The sequence below is a fragment of the Oreochromis aureus genome, linkage group 16 (genome assembly GCF_013358895.1).
Source record: "Oreochromis aureus strain Israel breed Guangdong linkage group 16, ZZ_aureus, whole genome shotgun sequence".
Lineage (NCBI taxonomy): Eukaryota > Metazoa > Chordata > Actinopteri > Cichliformes > Cichlidae > Oreochromis > Oreochromis aureus.
The window spans coordinates 15,024,734-15,039,780 of NC_052957.1; the positions used below are offsets into that span (position 1 = coordinate 15,024,734).

At 40.2% G+C, this 15,047-nt stretch overlaps 3 protein-coding genes across 5 annotated transcripts in view; 2 read left to right on the forward strand and 1 right to left on the reverse strand.

Moving 5' to 3' along the window:
- The window catches only part of LOC116322940 (activin receptor type-1), a 42,468-nt gene extending 37,417 nt beyond the window's left edge, over positions 1-5,051 (reverse strand). Inside the window, exons 1-2 of one of the 3 annotated variants that reach the window (XM_039599935.1) lie at positions 4,929-5,051; positions 4,702-4,831 (exon numbers count right to left, since the gene is read on the reverse strand). The gene's annotated coding sequence lies outside the window, so the exon portion shown is untranslated. Of the gene's footprint in view, positions 1-4,701; positions 4,832-4,921 lie in introns of all 3 variants that reach the window. The other 2 variants (XM_031743165.2, XM_031743166.2) reach the window with 2 other exon arrangements.
- Positions 5,052-7,393: 2,342 nt separating this feature from the next.
- Positions 7,394-12,122, forward strand: LOC116323034 (uncharacterized protein C7orf57 homolog). The gene is made up of 8 exons (XM_031743298.2): positions 7,394-7,533; positions 7,797-7,843; positions 8,018-8,182; positions 8,293-8,389; positions 8,690-8,798; positions 9,056-9,138; positions 11,588-11,680; positions 11,978-12,122. Exons 1-7 carry the CDS (start codon positions 7,454-7,456, stop codon positions 11,667-11,669), a joined length of 663 nt encoding a protein of 220 aa, XP_031599158.2. The 5' UTR covers positions 7,394-7,453; the 3' UTR covers positions 11,670-11,680; positions 11,978-12,122.
- A 150-nt stretch (positions 12,123-12,272) lies between these two features.
- On the forward strand, positions 12,273-14,900 carry upp2 (uridine phosphorylase 2). Its single transcript, XM_031743297.2, has 7 exons — positions 12,273-12,935; positions 13,094-13,208; positions 13,302-13,460; positions 13,571-13,685; positions 13,806-14,015; positions 14,102-14,248; positions 14,374-14,900. Exons 1-7 carry the CDS (start codon positions 12,883-12,885, stop codon positions 14,514-14,516), a joined length of 942 nt encoding a protein of 313 aa, XP_031599157.1. The 5' UTR covers positions 12,273-12,882; the 3' UTR covers positions 14,517-14,900.
- The last annotated feature ends 147 nt before the right edge of the window (positions 14,901-15,047 follow it).

Sequence of the window (15,047 nt, forward strand, 5' to 3'; positions counted from 1 at the left end):
TGGTATGTGATGTCTGGGGTGGGACAAACTTAAATGCTTTACAGCGTTGCGATGGCACTGTTAACGAGTCTTCTACGTAATAGTCACCATAGCAATTAGACATTCATTTTCACACAGCATCGAAACATCTGAAACAGCCAGTTCAAACAGACTTTATGGCCCTGAGCCACGTTAGCCAGCAAAGGAATGCACAAACATTCTCCCTCCAAATGACCATCTTATAAAGGTTACCGCCCTGGGGCAATATTTCACTTAAAAGGACACCTTGATTTGTATCAAGGTGGACCCACTGCACCAGTTTTGCTTCTTGTAAAACAAGTCAGGCGACTAGACCAAAGAGCATTGAGTGCAGTTACCAAAAGCTAAGAGAAGATTTAGTTGACCACTCTGCGCTCTAAAAGCTGAGTGACAAGACTCAGATGGATAACAAGATAATCCACAGTGAGTGACCAACCATACATGGAAAAAACATTCATCACACCACTGTGATAACCACTAAGTAAACAGCTTGCAACAAAACAATGAATCTGTGATCCGCAGAGAGACTGATCGGGGCCATGACATCCTCCTGCCAATCGAGCTTTAATGGCTTTGAGTTTCCTGCCTTCCCCGAGCAAAGACTTCTCAGGCAATCTGAGCACAAGGAAACAGTTTTGAAGAATCCTTTACGATAAAGTCATTAATGTGATGTAACTATTTTCTGAAAGTAGATATGGGTGATAATTCTGTACTATCATTTATGACTCTGCAGTTGTTATTTATGATCATGTGGTAACACTGTTTAGTCAGGTTTTTTTACTCCTGTTTAAGTTAATGGAAATTTCTGGGGCATTCCTGGTTAACTGATTAAGTATTTGCTAATTAAAATCTTCATTAGAATTAGCAGCCCTGGATTTGGCACGTGTGAAGCAAAATATACTGCTACATTGTGACACTGATTTCAGCCATGTTGCCGATCCTTACTTGGATGTCAAAACCAGTGAATGTCTAAATGTTATAAATGGCCCATTTGCCTCAAGCATGGGGAACGGGAATTCAAGCAAACCCCATCGACTACAACAGCAGAGTACTACCATCATAACAGCACCATTTCAGTTTACAACCCCATGACCCGTGAGATGAAACGTAGATTATTTTCAATTCACAGACAAAGTGCCCACACCAAATAAGAGCCCATGCCCGGGACAGGGAATGAGATCAGAGAGAAGCAGAGACTGAAACAAAGCCATAACTTTCTCCCCTAACAGCTGAGCGATAAGACAAGAGCACTGGAGCGAGTGAAGGGCTCATAAAATGTGTATTGCAGACTGTCTCCAGTGCAGTCTGGGGTTATTGTGGAGAGAGAGGAGAGGAGCCGTGAGCACTGCAGATCTAGGTGTGTGTGTGTGTGTGTGCATCTGAGGAGACAGCAGCGTCTCGTCTCTCTTCTCTCTGTCTCCACTGGTCTTCATCCACATTTGAACACAGAACAGGAGGAATCGATAAGTCTGCGCAGAGCCACCAGATGAGGAGACGAGTGAGCTCCCAAACAGAGGAAGACTAAAAATCTGGCAGAAACACAGGGAGTCTTTTATCTCATTCTCTTTTTCCCCCCTCTCTAACTTCCCATGTCCTGCTGAGGCTGCAGAGCCTCAAAGTCCCAGACAGCTCTTCTCATCGCGATATGTTTGGGCTACATAAGGCTGATGATTATTAAAAGGCTGAAGGATTTTTTGACTAAAAATAACACTGCAGACAGAAGGCCCCTTTCTAAAAAGCTGGACACAAGCGTAGAGCACAAGCAAATTCAACCCACATGCCGCGTTTCTCTGCAGTCGGCCGCCTCGTTTGATGCCAGGTCTGTTGCTAGTCAAACTTTCGAGTAAGTCAGCACACAGACAAACAAGCCCGGGTCACACATGCAGACAAATCGTGACGCGAGAAAGCTGAAGGTAGCTAGTCTGACACCGCACTTCAAGCCAGATTCTTTCCCCTTTCTATCCTTGAGCCTGCACCTACCACCTGTTTACACACATATCCACACACAGACACAGACTTTCCTCCCTCGCCCCTCCTTTTCTTCTCCAACTTGAGAGCCACCTACAAGGAAAAGCGATGAGCCTCAGACATGAAGCAGTCTATCTTGGTCTCATAACTGCAGTTCCCTTGTTAATGACAGACTGTGTAACCTGATTCCACACACATATGCATATACACACGCCACTCCCCCGCCTCCCCCGACACACACACACAGACTCTCGCAGGGTTTCAGAGCTTTTCTCTCACTCCACTCGCGTATTGTTCCAACCCAAACTGCCAGCTGCTTCTGACAGCCAAATTATTGGGCACACTAAATGATTGCTATCGGAAGCCTGCCCCCCCCCTCAAAGCAAACCCCTCGCTTCATATTTTCTGAAATAGCCCAGACTCGCAGGGCAAATGAGGCGATTTATGGTCGTCAAAAGAGGAACAGATACAGGAAAACACTGGCTTAGGGGCCAAGATATTCGCAAATAAAGAACTTGGGAGCTGCTATGTGGAAATTTTAAAAAAAGGAAAACTGTTATAACCTCAGCTCTCTATCACAAGCCAAATTTCTGATTGTCTGTATTCGATGTGATACTTCGATTAGATTTCCAGCAGTTTTTGCAGTAATTCTGATTTCACTGCAGCCTGGAGTCTACCTATCTGAAAAACTCTATGCTTTGTCTGTCAGCGTCTCTCATTTCATAACGTGTCATCCTCAACTCAATTATTATTTTACTCGGCATGCGTGTGAGCAGTTAACAAATAATATCAGAGGACACATTTTCAGATTACTCAGTTGCCACATTAGCATGGTATGTTTTTGGGAGGTGAGCATACCAAAAATGAAGCCACTGAAAAGTAACATAGTTATGTGGCACTTTTAGAAACCTTTTGAAAAATGTTCATGCTGGCCACCAAAGATGCTCTATAAATATAAACATAACTGGCTGAAGACTCAGTTACCACTGTTAGTCTGTTTGAAACCAGGCCAAGAGTTGGTGAGAAGGAGGAAAGGCCCAAAATGGTAGGAACAACAGCCACAATCAGACTGGTAGTTGTTTCCTCAGATGAACAGAACAGGCTCCCAAGACCCCCCCCCCCCCCCAATTGAACTACACACAGTCACCCAGACAGCCTGACGTCGCTTTATCTGACCGCTATCAGCCAGACTCCATGAGGCCAGCCGCCGAGAATGACCGGCGCTCGCCAAGAGGCCAGAGCTCAGTGACTGGCCAGCTATGGGGTTACATTCTCCAGATCACACAACCACACAGCCACTAAGTGCCACTTAACGCTGCCACTAACCAAGACACAAAACCCTAAAGCGCTATCCACTTCAAGCCTTCACTGATTTGAACATCTCTACGCAGCTAATATACAAAAAAAGGAAAAATTATATTTGTGAACAAGTCGTCTGTGTGTCTCACTGCTTCAACTAGTAGCAGCAATTAAAGGGAACGGGCTAGATGGAGATTTTTCCCGAAACTGTGACAAAAAAGCTTTGGATGGAGACAGCTTTCAATTTAAACCACCCTTTTAAAAATGAGCATGTCACCCCCTGACCCTAAGTTGCATAAGCCGTTAAGAAAATTGATGGATGGATTAGTATGGATATCACCCAAATAGTCTCCCATGCCAGACTTCAGGCTTCGTGTGCGTGACAATCAGATTGTCATGCGCAGACACATCAAGTGCAGCCAACTTAAAAAGATGCAACTAAAGCAGAAAGTGCACATTCGAAAGGCTTCCCTGGCATTTAAACTCAGTGTGTGGGATTGTAATTTTGTGGGATCTATAACAATGAGTTGATTCTGAGAAAGAGCACTTAAGTGTAAGACACTCCCCATTCACACTTCTTGCAATCAGCACCATTATCTCTGAATGTTTTCAGCCAGCATTAACACCTTTCTAATGAAGTTGGCACCCTCTCATCAGCGGGTCTACCAGGTTTCCATTAGATTGTCCCTCCAAGTAGTTCTCACATATCATCTTCTGTTTGGTTTAAATCTATTCCAAATCCAATTGATGCTCTATCAGTGACGTTTAAGTAGCTTTTTTTATTTTCCAACTTGCCCAAAATTAAATCCCGGACCACTCCTAGCCATACTGTGTGTTCACGAGTGTTGGTGGCGCTCCCCCCGCCCCGCAGGACTGCGTTTGTGATGTTAAAAGTGCTCAGCGGGCGATGATGGGGCACGATCGAGCTGGAATGACCCTCCTAAAGACTGCATGACAAAAACTCTTCGAGTCACAGCTACTTGCAATGTCGTGAGCTTGATTCGACTGCTTAGGAGAAATCAGAACCCAGCACAGTCGCAGTTGAAAACCAGATTGTGGTTATTTTGGCCTGGCGCTCATCCTTTCATTAACAAGAGACACATCTGACAAGGTCTCTTAGCTGATGGTGCACCGAGCTGCGCGGGGAGCTTATCAGAAGCGGCTATTTTGTTTTGCAAAGTCACAAGAAAAACACGTTAGATAAAAATATGCTCGGTTGCAGAACCAAACAGGCCACGATTTTACAAAGCAGCTGAGAGAGGGAGACAGGGGTTTCTTACGGGAGCGCGTCACGAAGCCGTCTCCGGCAAACTTTTCCACGTCTACCGAAACGTCCGTGTGCATATTCCAACACAGCCCGGGTTAAATGACATTTTAGAGACGTCACGGTAAATAATAATAATAATAAAAACTTACCTCGCGGGGTATTTTTTTTCTTCAAACTGCTGTGAGGGCTAGGTAACCGGCTCAGGTCGAACTATTCTGCCATCTCCCGAGAATTCACCGACAATACCCGATTTGTTTTCCAAAGTCTGAAAAGCAGAGGCTACATGACGCCAACATTCACGCCTGTCTTTCACTCGGCAGAGGAAAAAAATGAAGCCAAATATAATAATTGTTAAAGTGACAAACTCACTCCGTACTCATATTTAGGAGAGCGTAAAATCGAAGACGCATTTTTGTTACGCTGTCTGGGCTTCACAACTCGCACCCCGGCGGCGGAGTTTTCGAAGGCAAAAAGCCAGGATTGGAGGAGGAGGAAGTTACCTTGGAACGCAGTAACGCTAGGTGAGACGATAAAGGCACACGTTTCCTGTCGGGCATTTCAAAATAAAACTCATCGGTTTAATTTTAGTCTGAGGAGCTTTGTGGCGTAGTCTGACAGAAATCACCTCCTTGTGAATGTCAACAAGACAAATAGAGACTAAGCCAGGTGCTGTTGGTCTGGACTGGAAGACCAGCAGTGATGCCGTGTAAAAGGAGGGGATGAGAAGACTCTACTTTCCGAGGAAGCTCAAATGCTTTAATGTGTGCAGAAAGATGTTGGAGATCTCCTACCAGTCTGTGGGAGCGAGTGCCATCTATTTTGCTGTTGTCTGCTGGGCAGGCAGCATCAGTGCCAGAGATGCCAGCAGGATGAACAAACTAATCCACAAGGCTGGAACCATCATTGGCAAGAATCTGGAGGCATTTGAGCCAGTGAGGGACAGGAGGTCACTGAACAAACTGCTCTCCATCACAAACAATCCATCTCATTTCCTCCATGCCACACTACAGAAGCAGCAGAGCTCCTTTCCCTAAGTCTTATTTAACCCTGCAGCCATAAAGAACGCTGCAGGAAATCATCCCTATCATTCTCAATAAAGCAGCAGCAGCTCTCTCCAGATGAACACCAGGACATAGAATTCCACACAGATGTCCTTGTTAAACCTTCTTGCTGCTGTTTCTTAGACTTAAAGTGTACATATTATTCATTAATGTCATTTGCACAACTCTTTTGCACAATTTCGGTCTTACTTTTTATTTTCATTATTTTTAGTATTGCTGTTTATGTTTATGTTCCCTATCTATCTATCTATCTATCTATCTATCTATCTATCTATCTATCTATCTATCTATCTATCTATCTATCTATCTATCTATCTATCTATCTATCTCTATCTATCTATCTATCTTTTATAATAGCATGTTTGTCATAAGGGTCAAAGGCCAATCTAATTTCATATATGCATATCATGCAATTTGTGGGGATAGGTTAATTGGATAATCCGAATTGCCACTAGGTGTGAATGTGACTGTGAATGGTTGTCTGTCCCTGTGTGTTGGCCCTGCGACAGACTGGCGACCTGTCCAGGGTGTACCCCGCCTCTCGCTCTATGACAGCTGGGATAGGTTCCAGCGCCCCCCGCGACCCTGGAAAGGATAAGCGGAAGCGAATGGATGGATGAATGGATGGATGGATGTTATCATTATCCTGTCCTAAAATGCTTTTTAGTCATAACTTGGTATAATTAAGAAACATGCAATTTTTGAATACAAACAGCATTTTTTTTTCTCTCATAATAAACAAATTAAAACAAATTTTTCTGAAAAATAACATGTGTTATTAATGAAACATAACTTAGGTCGAGGCACATGATATATTTTACCTTACAGCTGTACCTTTCCAGACAAAATTACAAGTGAATTAGAACAAACCAGGTCATTCTCTTTGCCGTATTTGTAACTCAGCCGTGCTATAACTTCTGACTTGAAAGTGTCTTTAATTTCCTGTAGGGTTATCAATGTATTTTATGTTTGTTTTGAATGTGAAGTGTTTCTAAAAACGCAGATGCACTACATATCTAGTGAAATGTCTCTGGGTTCACCCATAAAGTGTTTTTGCCTTGTTTGCTTTTGTGCATTATTCGTTTTCTTACTACCAAATGATCTCAAGCGACATTGCGATTTTCTACTGAAGGAATAGACTGCATTTCCTGTCACTGACATATTCTCTCCGGGTAGCTTAACATGTTAACGCAAGCTCCTTCTGCTATTTGGATTACTGTGCGCATGCCCTTAGCACTTACGGAGAGAAGCTCTGAACATACCTGAGGCCACACAAATTATTGGTATATTGGAGAAAAGAAAATCTTAATACTTTTAATTTTTTTCTGTGTCTACAAGTCTTTTAATTTTGTTTTACCCTAAGAGGTGTTCATGTACAATATAGAAAGTAAAGATATTGTCCCATCGCCTACGGACTTGCATCTATTTTTAATTCTTTATTACATTTTAAGAAGAAAGTGCAGACAGCCTATTTGTTCTGGTTGAAAAGAAGAACTTTGGCTAAAGGATAGTTTATGCTTGGATAGTATTAATAGAAAATTAATGTTAAAGTTTTCAATGGATTAGTTTTAAAAACATTATTCAAGTACACCTTACACAAAGCTTTTCAACTCATCAAATCTCTCTCTAAATGTCATCCATATAGAAAGGCGTACTAGAAACTAACTAACTAACTGACTAACTAACTAACTAACTAACTAACTAACTAACTAACTAACTAACTAACTAACTAACTAACTGTTGCTTATTTTCCATGCACCCTATGAGAGTATTCACTCTGCGCGCAGCACTTTTCTCTGGATAGCAGCAACTCTATTCCAGAGGGCTCAAGCCCATTTCCATGGAAACGCGGTCACAACTTCCAAACAGTCTGCCTCCACTCACAGCGGCTTCTTACTCCGCTTTCACAATGAATTTAGAGTAAGTCAAAGACGTTTTACTTTTAAATCTGAAGTTTAATCGCTGTCTTGAAACTTTAACTTTAGTCAAATTAGTCATGTTACTTTTCATGTGTGTTTAATTACAGGCGGTGATAAAAATCAACGCTACCTCAGATAGCATTAGCTAGCTAACGCCAAGGTTAATTTAACTATTGCGTTGATGGTGCTAATGACAACAGCTTGCGGCTCGCTCAAGGTATAACTGGAAAGGTTGACAGGCTTTTTTGTTTCCGTTTCCACCAGAAATTCCTTCGTCCTCACGAGTAACGATCTGGAACCAACAAAATATGGCAAGTAAAACTAATAATGGCTACTTAGTTCAGGGTGTGCAGGTTATGAGGATAACACTGGTGAAGAGATGCTGTGTGAAGTAACCTAGGCACACATGGGATAATGCAATTTATAAAGCAATGAATATATATACATATATCTTTTTTGTGTGTGCTTGTATACTAAAACTGCAGGAGTCAAAACAGGATACCATACAAAAAATGGCCACATCTCACAGATCCCTGGACTGTCCCCAACTACCAGCACTCTTCCCGAGGAGAGGATCCGAGGGCGAAGAGTCGGAGTCCTAGAGAGTGACTCTGATTATGTAAAGCTTGCAAAACAAGGAGGGCATAAGGGTAAAGCCATCCTGTTTCCTTACATTTCCATGTTTTCCTCTTGCTGTATGATAACTGCTACAAACATTTGTTTTTTTCCCGTGTTTTTTTTTCTTATCCCTGTTCAACAGGACTTCTGTGGCACGAGGAATCAGTTATTTCTAAACCCAGTTCATACAAACCTCCAGATTGGTTTGGCTTTGAATCAGGAGACTTAAGCGAGCCAAGGTGTCAAATTTGTGTTATTGTTTTCACCACATACTCATAGTAGTATGTACACTTTGTTATTATTCTAATATGTACATAAATACTTGCCAGTAATACTGTAAAGATTCTCCCACTGCTAGTACTGTTTATATAACAAAACTTATTTTATGCTACTATCCTGTTTCCACAACCACAGGCATTTTTTTTTTGTGTGTGTGTGTGGGGGGGGGGGTTTGTGATCTTGTATTTAAGCTGTCATTAAGGATTTGATACTTTTATATACCTTTATTGTTTTGTTTTTTCCAACTGGCTAATTAACAGTGAAGACAACAAAAACCCTGGAGCTTTTCAACCACAAGGACCTCCTTTTGGGAGCGACAACATGTCAGCCTGGGAAAGAGACAACAGCAGCAACAATGAGAAAGAGGAGGTACAGTAATGCTAACGTCATTTAGAAAACTAATATTGGCATATGATCCATAAACAATTATTCCACCTCTTGTGTTGTTAGTTTAAGGATTGTTCACTTAGCGTTACATACTCAGTATCAGACAGTTATTTTGTGCTTCAGGTACTTTCTTCCTGTGACTTGGGCTGATTGCTAAGTTTTCAAAAACAACCAAATTAGGAATAATTAGTCAACAAATAACCTCCACGTATTCTGATTTTGTTTTACTTTTTGTACAGGACAACATTTCTGTCCACCAAAGTGAGACAGAGAAGTTGCAGACATCCAGTCAATATCATGAGGCCAGCAAATTCAGGAGGATGTAAGTGAATGTGGTCACAAGATGGTGCTGAAGTTCTGTTTTATGCTTAGTGTAAGGGCGGTCTCATAGGGCAGTTTTACAACTCTCTTAGATTCTCTGACATAAAGTATAATAGGATCATACTAATATACTAATACTAATCCACCTTTGTTGTAAATGACATTGGGCATGTATAATAATGAATTCTGGTCTTTATTTTAAGTAGACAACCACATAGAATAAAAAGTCTTACCTTCACAAAGCTTTCCTGCACTGTCCTGTATGTGCAACTATTTCTGATTGCATTCAAACTTCTTTATTTCAATTTGTGCTTGCCAGTAATCAAACTGAACTCAGTTGGAGAGCATCAGATCATTTGACTGTGTATACTTTTTTTATTTAGCAGAAAGTAATCAAGCATGTCTTTTGGGAGATTTTCATGGGCCTACACAGGCAGCATCAACCCACCATATTTTTCAATGTTGGGTGAAACTGGAGCTCTCGGATCTCCCTCATAAAACATACACACAGAGAGGATGCGGGTGGGGGCCTGCTTTGAACCCGACAAGGCAACAGTGCTAACCACTGAGCCACCATGGTGCCAAACTAACTATGCGTGGTCCTGCTGAAATGGGTGGATAAAGTGATCAGAATTAAATTATTCATCCTAAATGACTCATTGTCAACAATATTGTCAGTCATTAAAACCAGAACAGCCAGGAGTCTCTAAGATCTGGTGTATGACCTACTGCTTACTTACTCGTGGTTAGTCAGTTAAGGTATAAACATTCATGTGCGTTCTGGCACACACAAGAGTTCCCTGAAATGAGGAAGCAGACGAAATAAGATCAATAAAGAGGCAACATGTATGTGCTTTTTATTATGAGGACACCATCCAACTGTCCATTGTAATTAAAAAAAAAACTACAGTAACACATGTCTCAACTTTATGCAGGAAATATGAAGGAGAAAGAATATACTAATATACTATTAGTATATTATGGTTACAGATGCAGGCCAGGGTTAAAGATCAGCATGAGTGAGGGAACTCAGCAGAGGGGAGAAAATCAATATATTAAAAGCACAAGAGTGGGGCAGCAGTGTAAACTACGAACAACAGTCCAATGTTAAATCCAGAAGGATGCAGTAATGAAGCTTTAATGTGATGCAGACTTCCATGAAACCCAAAAAACCTTTGCTGTTATTCTTGCCCAACCCTGCAGAGGTGAGGCACTCCACCACTGTTTAATCGAAGTGCAAACATAATTTTGTTACAGGAAAACAGTGTTGTTCAGTCTAGTATGAACTTCAGATAAAGGCGTGGGATGGTTTGGGTGTTTTTTTTTTTTTTTTTTTTACTTTCCCCCTTGTTTTTACTAAAGACACAACAGAAATAGTGCATTAGAGATTAGGTAATTACATTGACTTTTATTAAATATTATTAAAAAAAACAAACCTTAAAGTACATACAGTGATTTGACCATCTATTTAAATATATTTGAACATGTCTAGAGTATTATTTACTATTATTATTTATATTTGGCATTCTATTTTTGTAATAATTAGCATTAAGATAATACAGTATAGGATGCAAAGATAAATGGCTAATGAAAAAATATATGTACATTCAAGAGGTTGTTGTAATTACATTCTGTCCGATATGTCTCTGTGTTATGATGACAAAGCAGAAATGCTCTCGGGCATGTTGAAAACTTAGGTCAAACAAAAGAGCACCCAGAGAGATGGTTTCTAGATTAATCCAGATGTTCATCTATTTGCTTTGGCTCACAGCTGATTAGTACTGTGTGCTCTCTGTACCTTTGGGAAAATGTCAGTGACTTGTCAAAAACCCCAAATAACCTAGCATGCAATGCACCAGAGATTATTATATCTGTTGAAAGCACACCACAAAAGCTCTACCATGTAAAAGTTATCTGAAATTAAGCAAACACCCCAGTGTGGTAATATATTAAGCTTGTTTCCAGAACAGATCAACCTACCGCAACAACTTTTAACTACTGATCAGCTACAGTCTTGGAGGAAGATGAATCAGTTGCAATCTGGAAGTTTCCAGACAGAAGAAGAGTGACTAACCAATTGGAGAAAAATACTTGTGCTTCTCTTTGTTGCTTTGTCTGAATGAGATAAGAGATAAATGTTGAATGTGAGATGCAGCCAGTCTCTTGCTTAGATAGATCATTTTTGCAGAGTTGGATCTTTGCTATAAATGTTTTGTTTGACAAATACTAGTTTGGAAGCCAGTTTTTGTAATAAGTAGCCAGAGTTTATTAAGTGTTGGAGGGTTAGGGTCCATTTTTAATGTTTAAACTGTGAGTACTGTAGGTACTGTGTAGTGAAATAATGAGCTTTGTTGGTAAAGAGAGAAAGAAAGAAAAAACACTAAAAAGATCACATTTTCATATTTCTGTTTCCATCATATTTGGACTTTATATTTTTAATCTTCTTTCAGAGTAATTGACAAGAAACCAGCCCCTGTTGACATGTCAAAGCTGCTCAGCTTTGGTTATGCAGAAGACAGCAAACCAGTATAGTGACGTGTCAAGTAAGTAGTGCAGCAATGGAGTTACAGTCTTAACCCTGTAATAAACATAAAACATTCCAATTTCCTATTCTGCTTTCAGAATGCTCGTTTTGCATTATAAAAGGAAATTAAGGCCAACTGCTAAGCAGTGTATGGATTTTATGAGGGTATTATTATTAATAACCAGAATGTAAGATGAAGGTGACAAAATTCAAGGTTCCAGTCATTACGAACTTAGAAGGCTTTTTACACTATAACAGAGATAATAGTGAATTATGTGACAATGACTTGTACTCTTACATATTTCAATTGCAATAGATCGGAAGACTGCCAGGATGGGCCTGGATGGGAAAAGCGCGTACAAGATTCATCCTGAGACACATCAAGCATTTTACTTTGTTTAAAAAAAAATTTGTCTTGTTAAATCTTTTACTCGAGCATTAAAGTGCCTCACTGAATTACAGATTGGACGTTTTATTTATTGTGATTGTTAGTGGTGCACTTGAAGGCATCAGTTAACTCCTGTGTTAAGTTTTTTTTTCTGTGTCTACAAGTCTGTAAATGTCAGCTTCTGGGAAAAGTTTGATGATTCAAATAAAATTAAAGTAATCCAAAATGAAACGTTTATATATATATGTATATCTCACAGGCTAAATTTTCCACACTAAACATGATTCCTGTTCATGGTACATTATGTTGGCTCTGTGCGTTTCTGTTTTCATATGACAGTGCCAGTGTCAGAGGTTATCTCAGTGTTCTTTTGCTAAATTATGTCAATACACGCCAGTAATTCACCAGCCTCAGATTGGCTATTGGTGACACATTATACACCCACACACTTGTGCTTTTGTAAGAGTTAACAGTGTCTTTATAATAATAGTGTCTTTATGACCAATTGCTTATTTTGACTGCTGCTTGTATGTCTTTTAAAAACTTTACTTACACTTTAGAACCAGACAGTAATTTTTATGATTTTGTCGTAATTTTATGGTTGATCATACTGTGTTTGTTTGGGGCTTGGAGGATGTTTTTGTTGGAGCAGCACGGATGAGCTACTCCCCTCTCTCTGGAACCAATGAGTGGCAAGGTCAGGGGTCACCACTATATCTGCTGCACAGTCTGATATGGCTCATATTTGGAAAGCAGTAACTGAAAGCACTTGAAGGTTTCGCAGCAACTTTTGAGGCATTTTAAAACTTAATTTCCAAGTGTATGCTGCAGTAATGGGACCGATACTTCTGAACCACATGGGGAATGAGGAGGATGAGTATATAAAGTAAGTATTGGCAACCTAAACTAAGCGTTTTAAACAGTATTTCTTGATGCTTTTCTTTAAACTTATGTCACTGTTTTAATATATATTTAATCCATGCACATATACTTATTGTCAATTCACCTCTCTTCATGAACTAAAATGCATTACAATCCACTCAGAGAACAGGTCCAAGTGAACAATCCCAATTTGGACACCATGGAAGAGGACATTCTTTACCACTTCAGCCTGAGCACTAAGACTCACAACCTCCCTGAAATGTTTGGAGATATTAAGGTTTGTAAAAAAAAGTCCAGCTTAAATAAAACCATTTTCTAAAAGCTCTAAAACACAATTCAACAGTCATCTGTTTTTCTCTGTTTCCCACAGTTTGTGTGTGTTGGTGGCAGTGCAAACCGAATGAAGGCTTTCGCCCAGTTCATCCATCAGGAGCTGAAACTGCCAGGGAACCCAGGAGACGTCAAAGATATCTGTGAGGGAACTGATCGCTACTGCATGTACAAAGTGGGACCAGTTCTCTCTATAAGTGTAGGTATTTCATTATTTGCTGTGGGTGGAAGTGTTCTTTAAATGTTGTTACGAAAAAGTATTTTACGGATTAGAAAACTTAATTTCTGCCCACTGTGTATATAATACAGCATGGCATGGGAGTCCCATCAATCTCCATCATGTTGCATGAACTCATCAAGCTCCTGCACCATGCCCAGTGCCGTGATGTGGTTTTGTTTCGCCTGGGAACATCTGGTGGAGTCGGTAAGTCTTTTAGATTTTAATATGAGAAAGTTTTACATGCAGTGAAACAAGTTGTTCAAGTCATTAATCCAATACTCTTCTTAAAGTATGTAAGAAAATTATGCCTTGTGTCATCTACAGGTCTGGCTCCAGGGACCGTGGTGATCACAGAAAAAGCAGTGGACTACTCTTTCCGCCCCCAGTTTGAACAGGTCGTTCTGGGTAAAGTTATCACCAGGAACACCGAGCTGGATGAGGGAGTGGCCAACGAGCTTCTGCAGTGCTCTTCTGAGCTTCAAACTTTTCCAACAGTGATCGGAAACACCATGTGCACCCATGACTTCTACGAAGGTACAGTATGAACAGAATTCCATTAAACATTTATTTGTAATTCCTAGTTGTCATCCCCTGACAAATCCTGTTCTCTGTTTCTGTAGGTCAGGGCCGACTGGATGGAGCTCTGTGCTCCTTCTCTCAAGAAGAGAAACTGGAGTATCTGAGGAAAGCTTATGAGGCCGGAGTGAGGAATATTGAAATGGAGTCCACTGTTTTTGCTGCTATGTGCCGTGTCTGTGGTCTCAAAGGTATTATTTTTCTAACAAAGCAAACACTGTATGATGGCAAAACCTTCTGATCGCTGCAAAGTACATCTTCTACTTGTGATTTTGACAAACTGCACTATTCTAAAAACTCTCATTTCACTCTCCAGGAGCTGTAGTATGCGTTACATTGCTGAATCGCTTTGAGGGGGACCAGATCACATCATCCCATGATGTTCTGGTGGAATATCAGCAGAGACCTCAAATCCTGGTGGCCCATTTTATCAAGAAACGCCTGGGATATATTATCTAACAACCCAGTCGCCCTGTAGCATGTACATAGTTTTGACTCGTGGATATGTATATATATTGTACTTAAAATGTTAATACTGAAATATTTAAAAGTTATACATTAAGATTTTTTTATGATTTATTTGACACTAAAATATTAAGCGTGTTGCATGTATGCTTATAGAGTATATGTGTAAGTATGTATTATATCTACTATATTTATCCAGAAATATATACTTGTAAAATCTTCAAAATGATATGTTCTGTATCTTGATCTCCATGTTTATCTCTGCCGAAGCTGGAATTACAGTCCAGCAAGAAAGGAGATTACTTTGAATTTTAAGGGCATGTTTTTAAGACCAAGAAACACACTTCAATGAATTGAAATAAAAATATCACGTCTGGACATTTTTGTAGATTTGGAGTCTTTGAATTGTCTTGTTTGGTTTTTTTTGGCTTTTCAAGCAATAAGTGGTTCTAAAACTGATCTTTGAGGAGCCTCGAGTCATTTTAGAGTGAGAAATAACTATCTGTTGCTACAAAAAGAGACACC

Coding starts and splice junctions, on each gene's coding strand:
- LOC116323034 (XM_031743298.2), top strand. CDS start 7,454: ATGGAAACGCGGTCACAACTTCCAAACAGTCTGCCTCCACTCACAGCG. Junction 7,844..8,017: donor TCTGGAACCAACAAAATATG/GCAAGTAAAACT, acceptor CTAAAACTGCAG/GAGTCAAAACAGGATACCAT. Junction 9,139..11,587: donor GCCAGCAAATTCAGGAGGAT/GTAAGTGAATGT, acceptor ATCTTCTTTCAG/AGTAATTGACAAGAAACCAG.
- upp2 (XM_031743297.2), top strand. CDS start 12,883: ATGGGACCGATACTTCTGAACCACATGGGGAATGAGGAGGATGAGTAT. Junction 13,686..13,805: donor GGGAACATCTGGTGGAGTCG/GTAAGTCTTTTA, acceptor TGTCATCTACAG/GTCTGGCTCCAGGGACCGTG. Junction 14,016..14,101: donor CACCCATGACTTCTACGAAG/GTACAGTATGAA, acceptor CTGTTTCTGTAG/GTCAGGGCCGACTGGATGGA.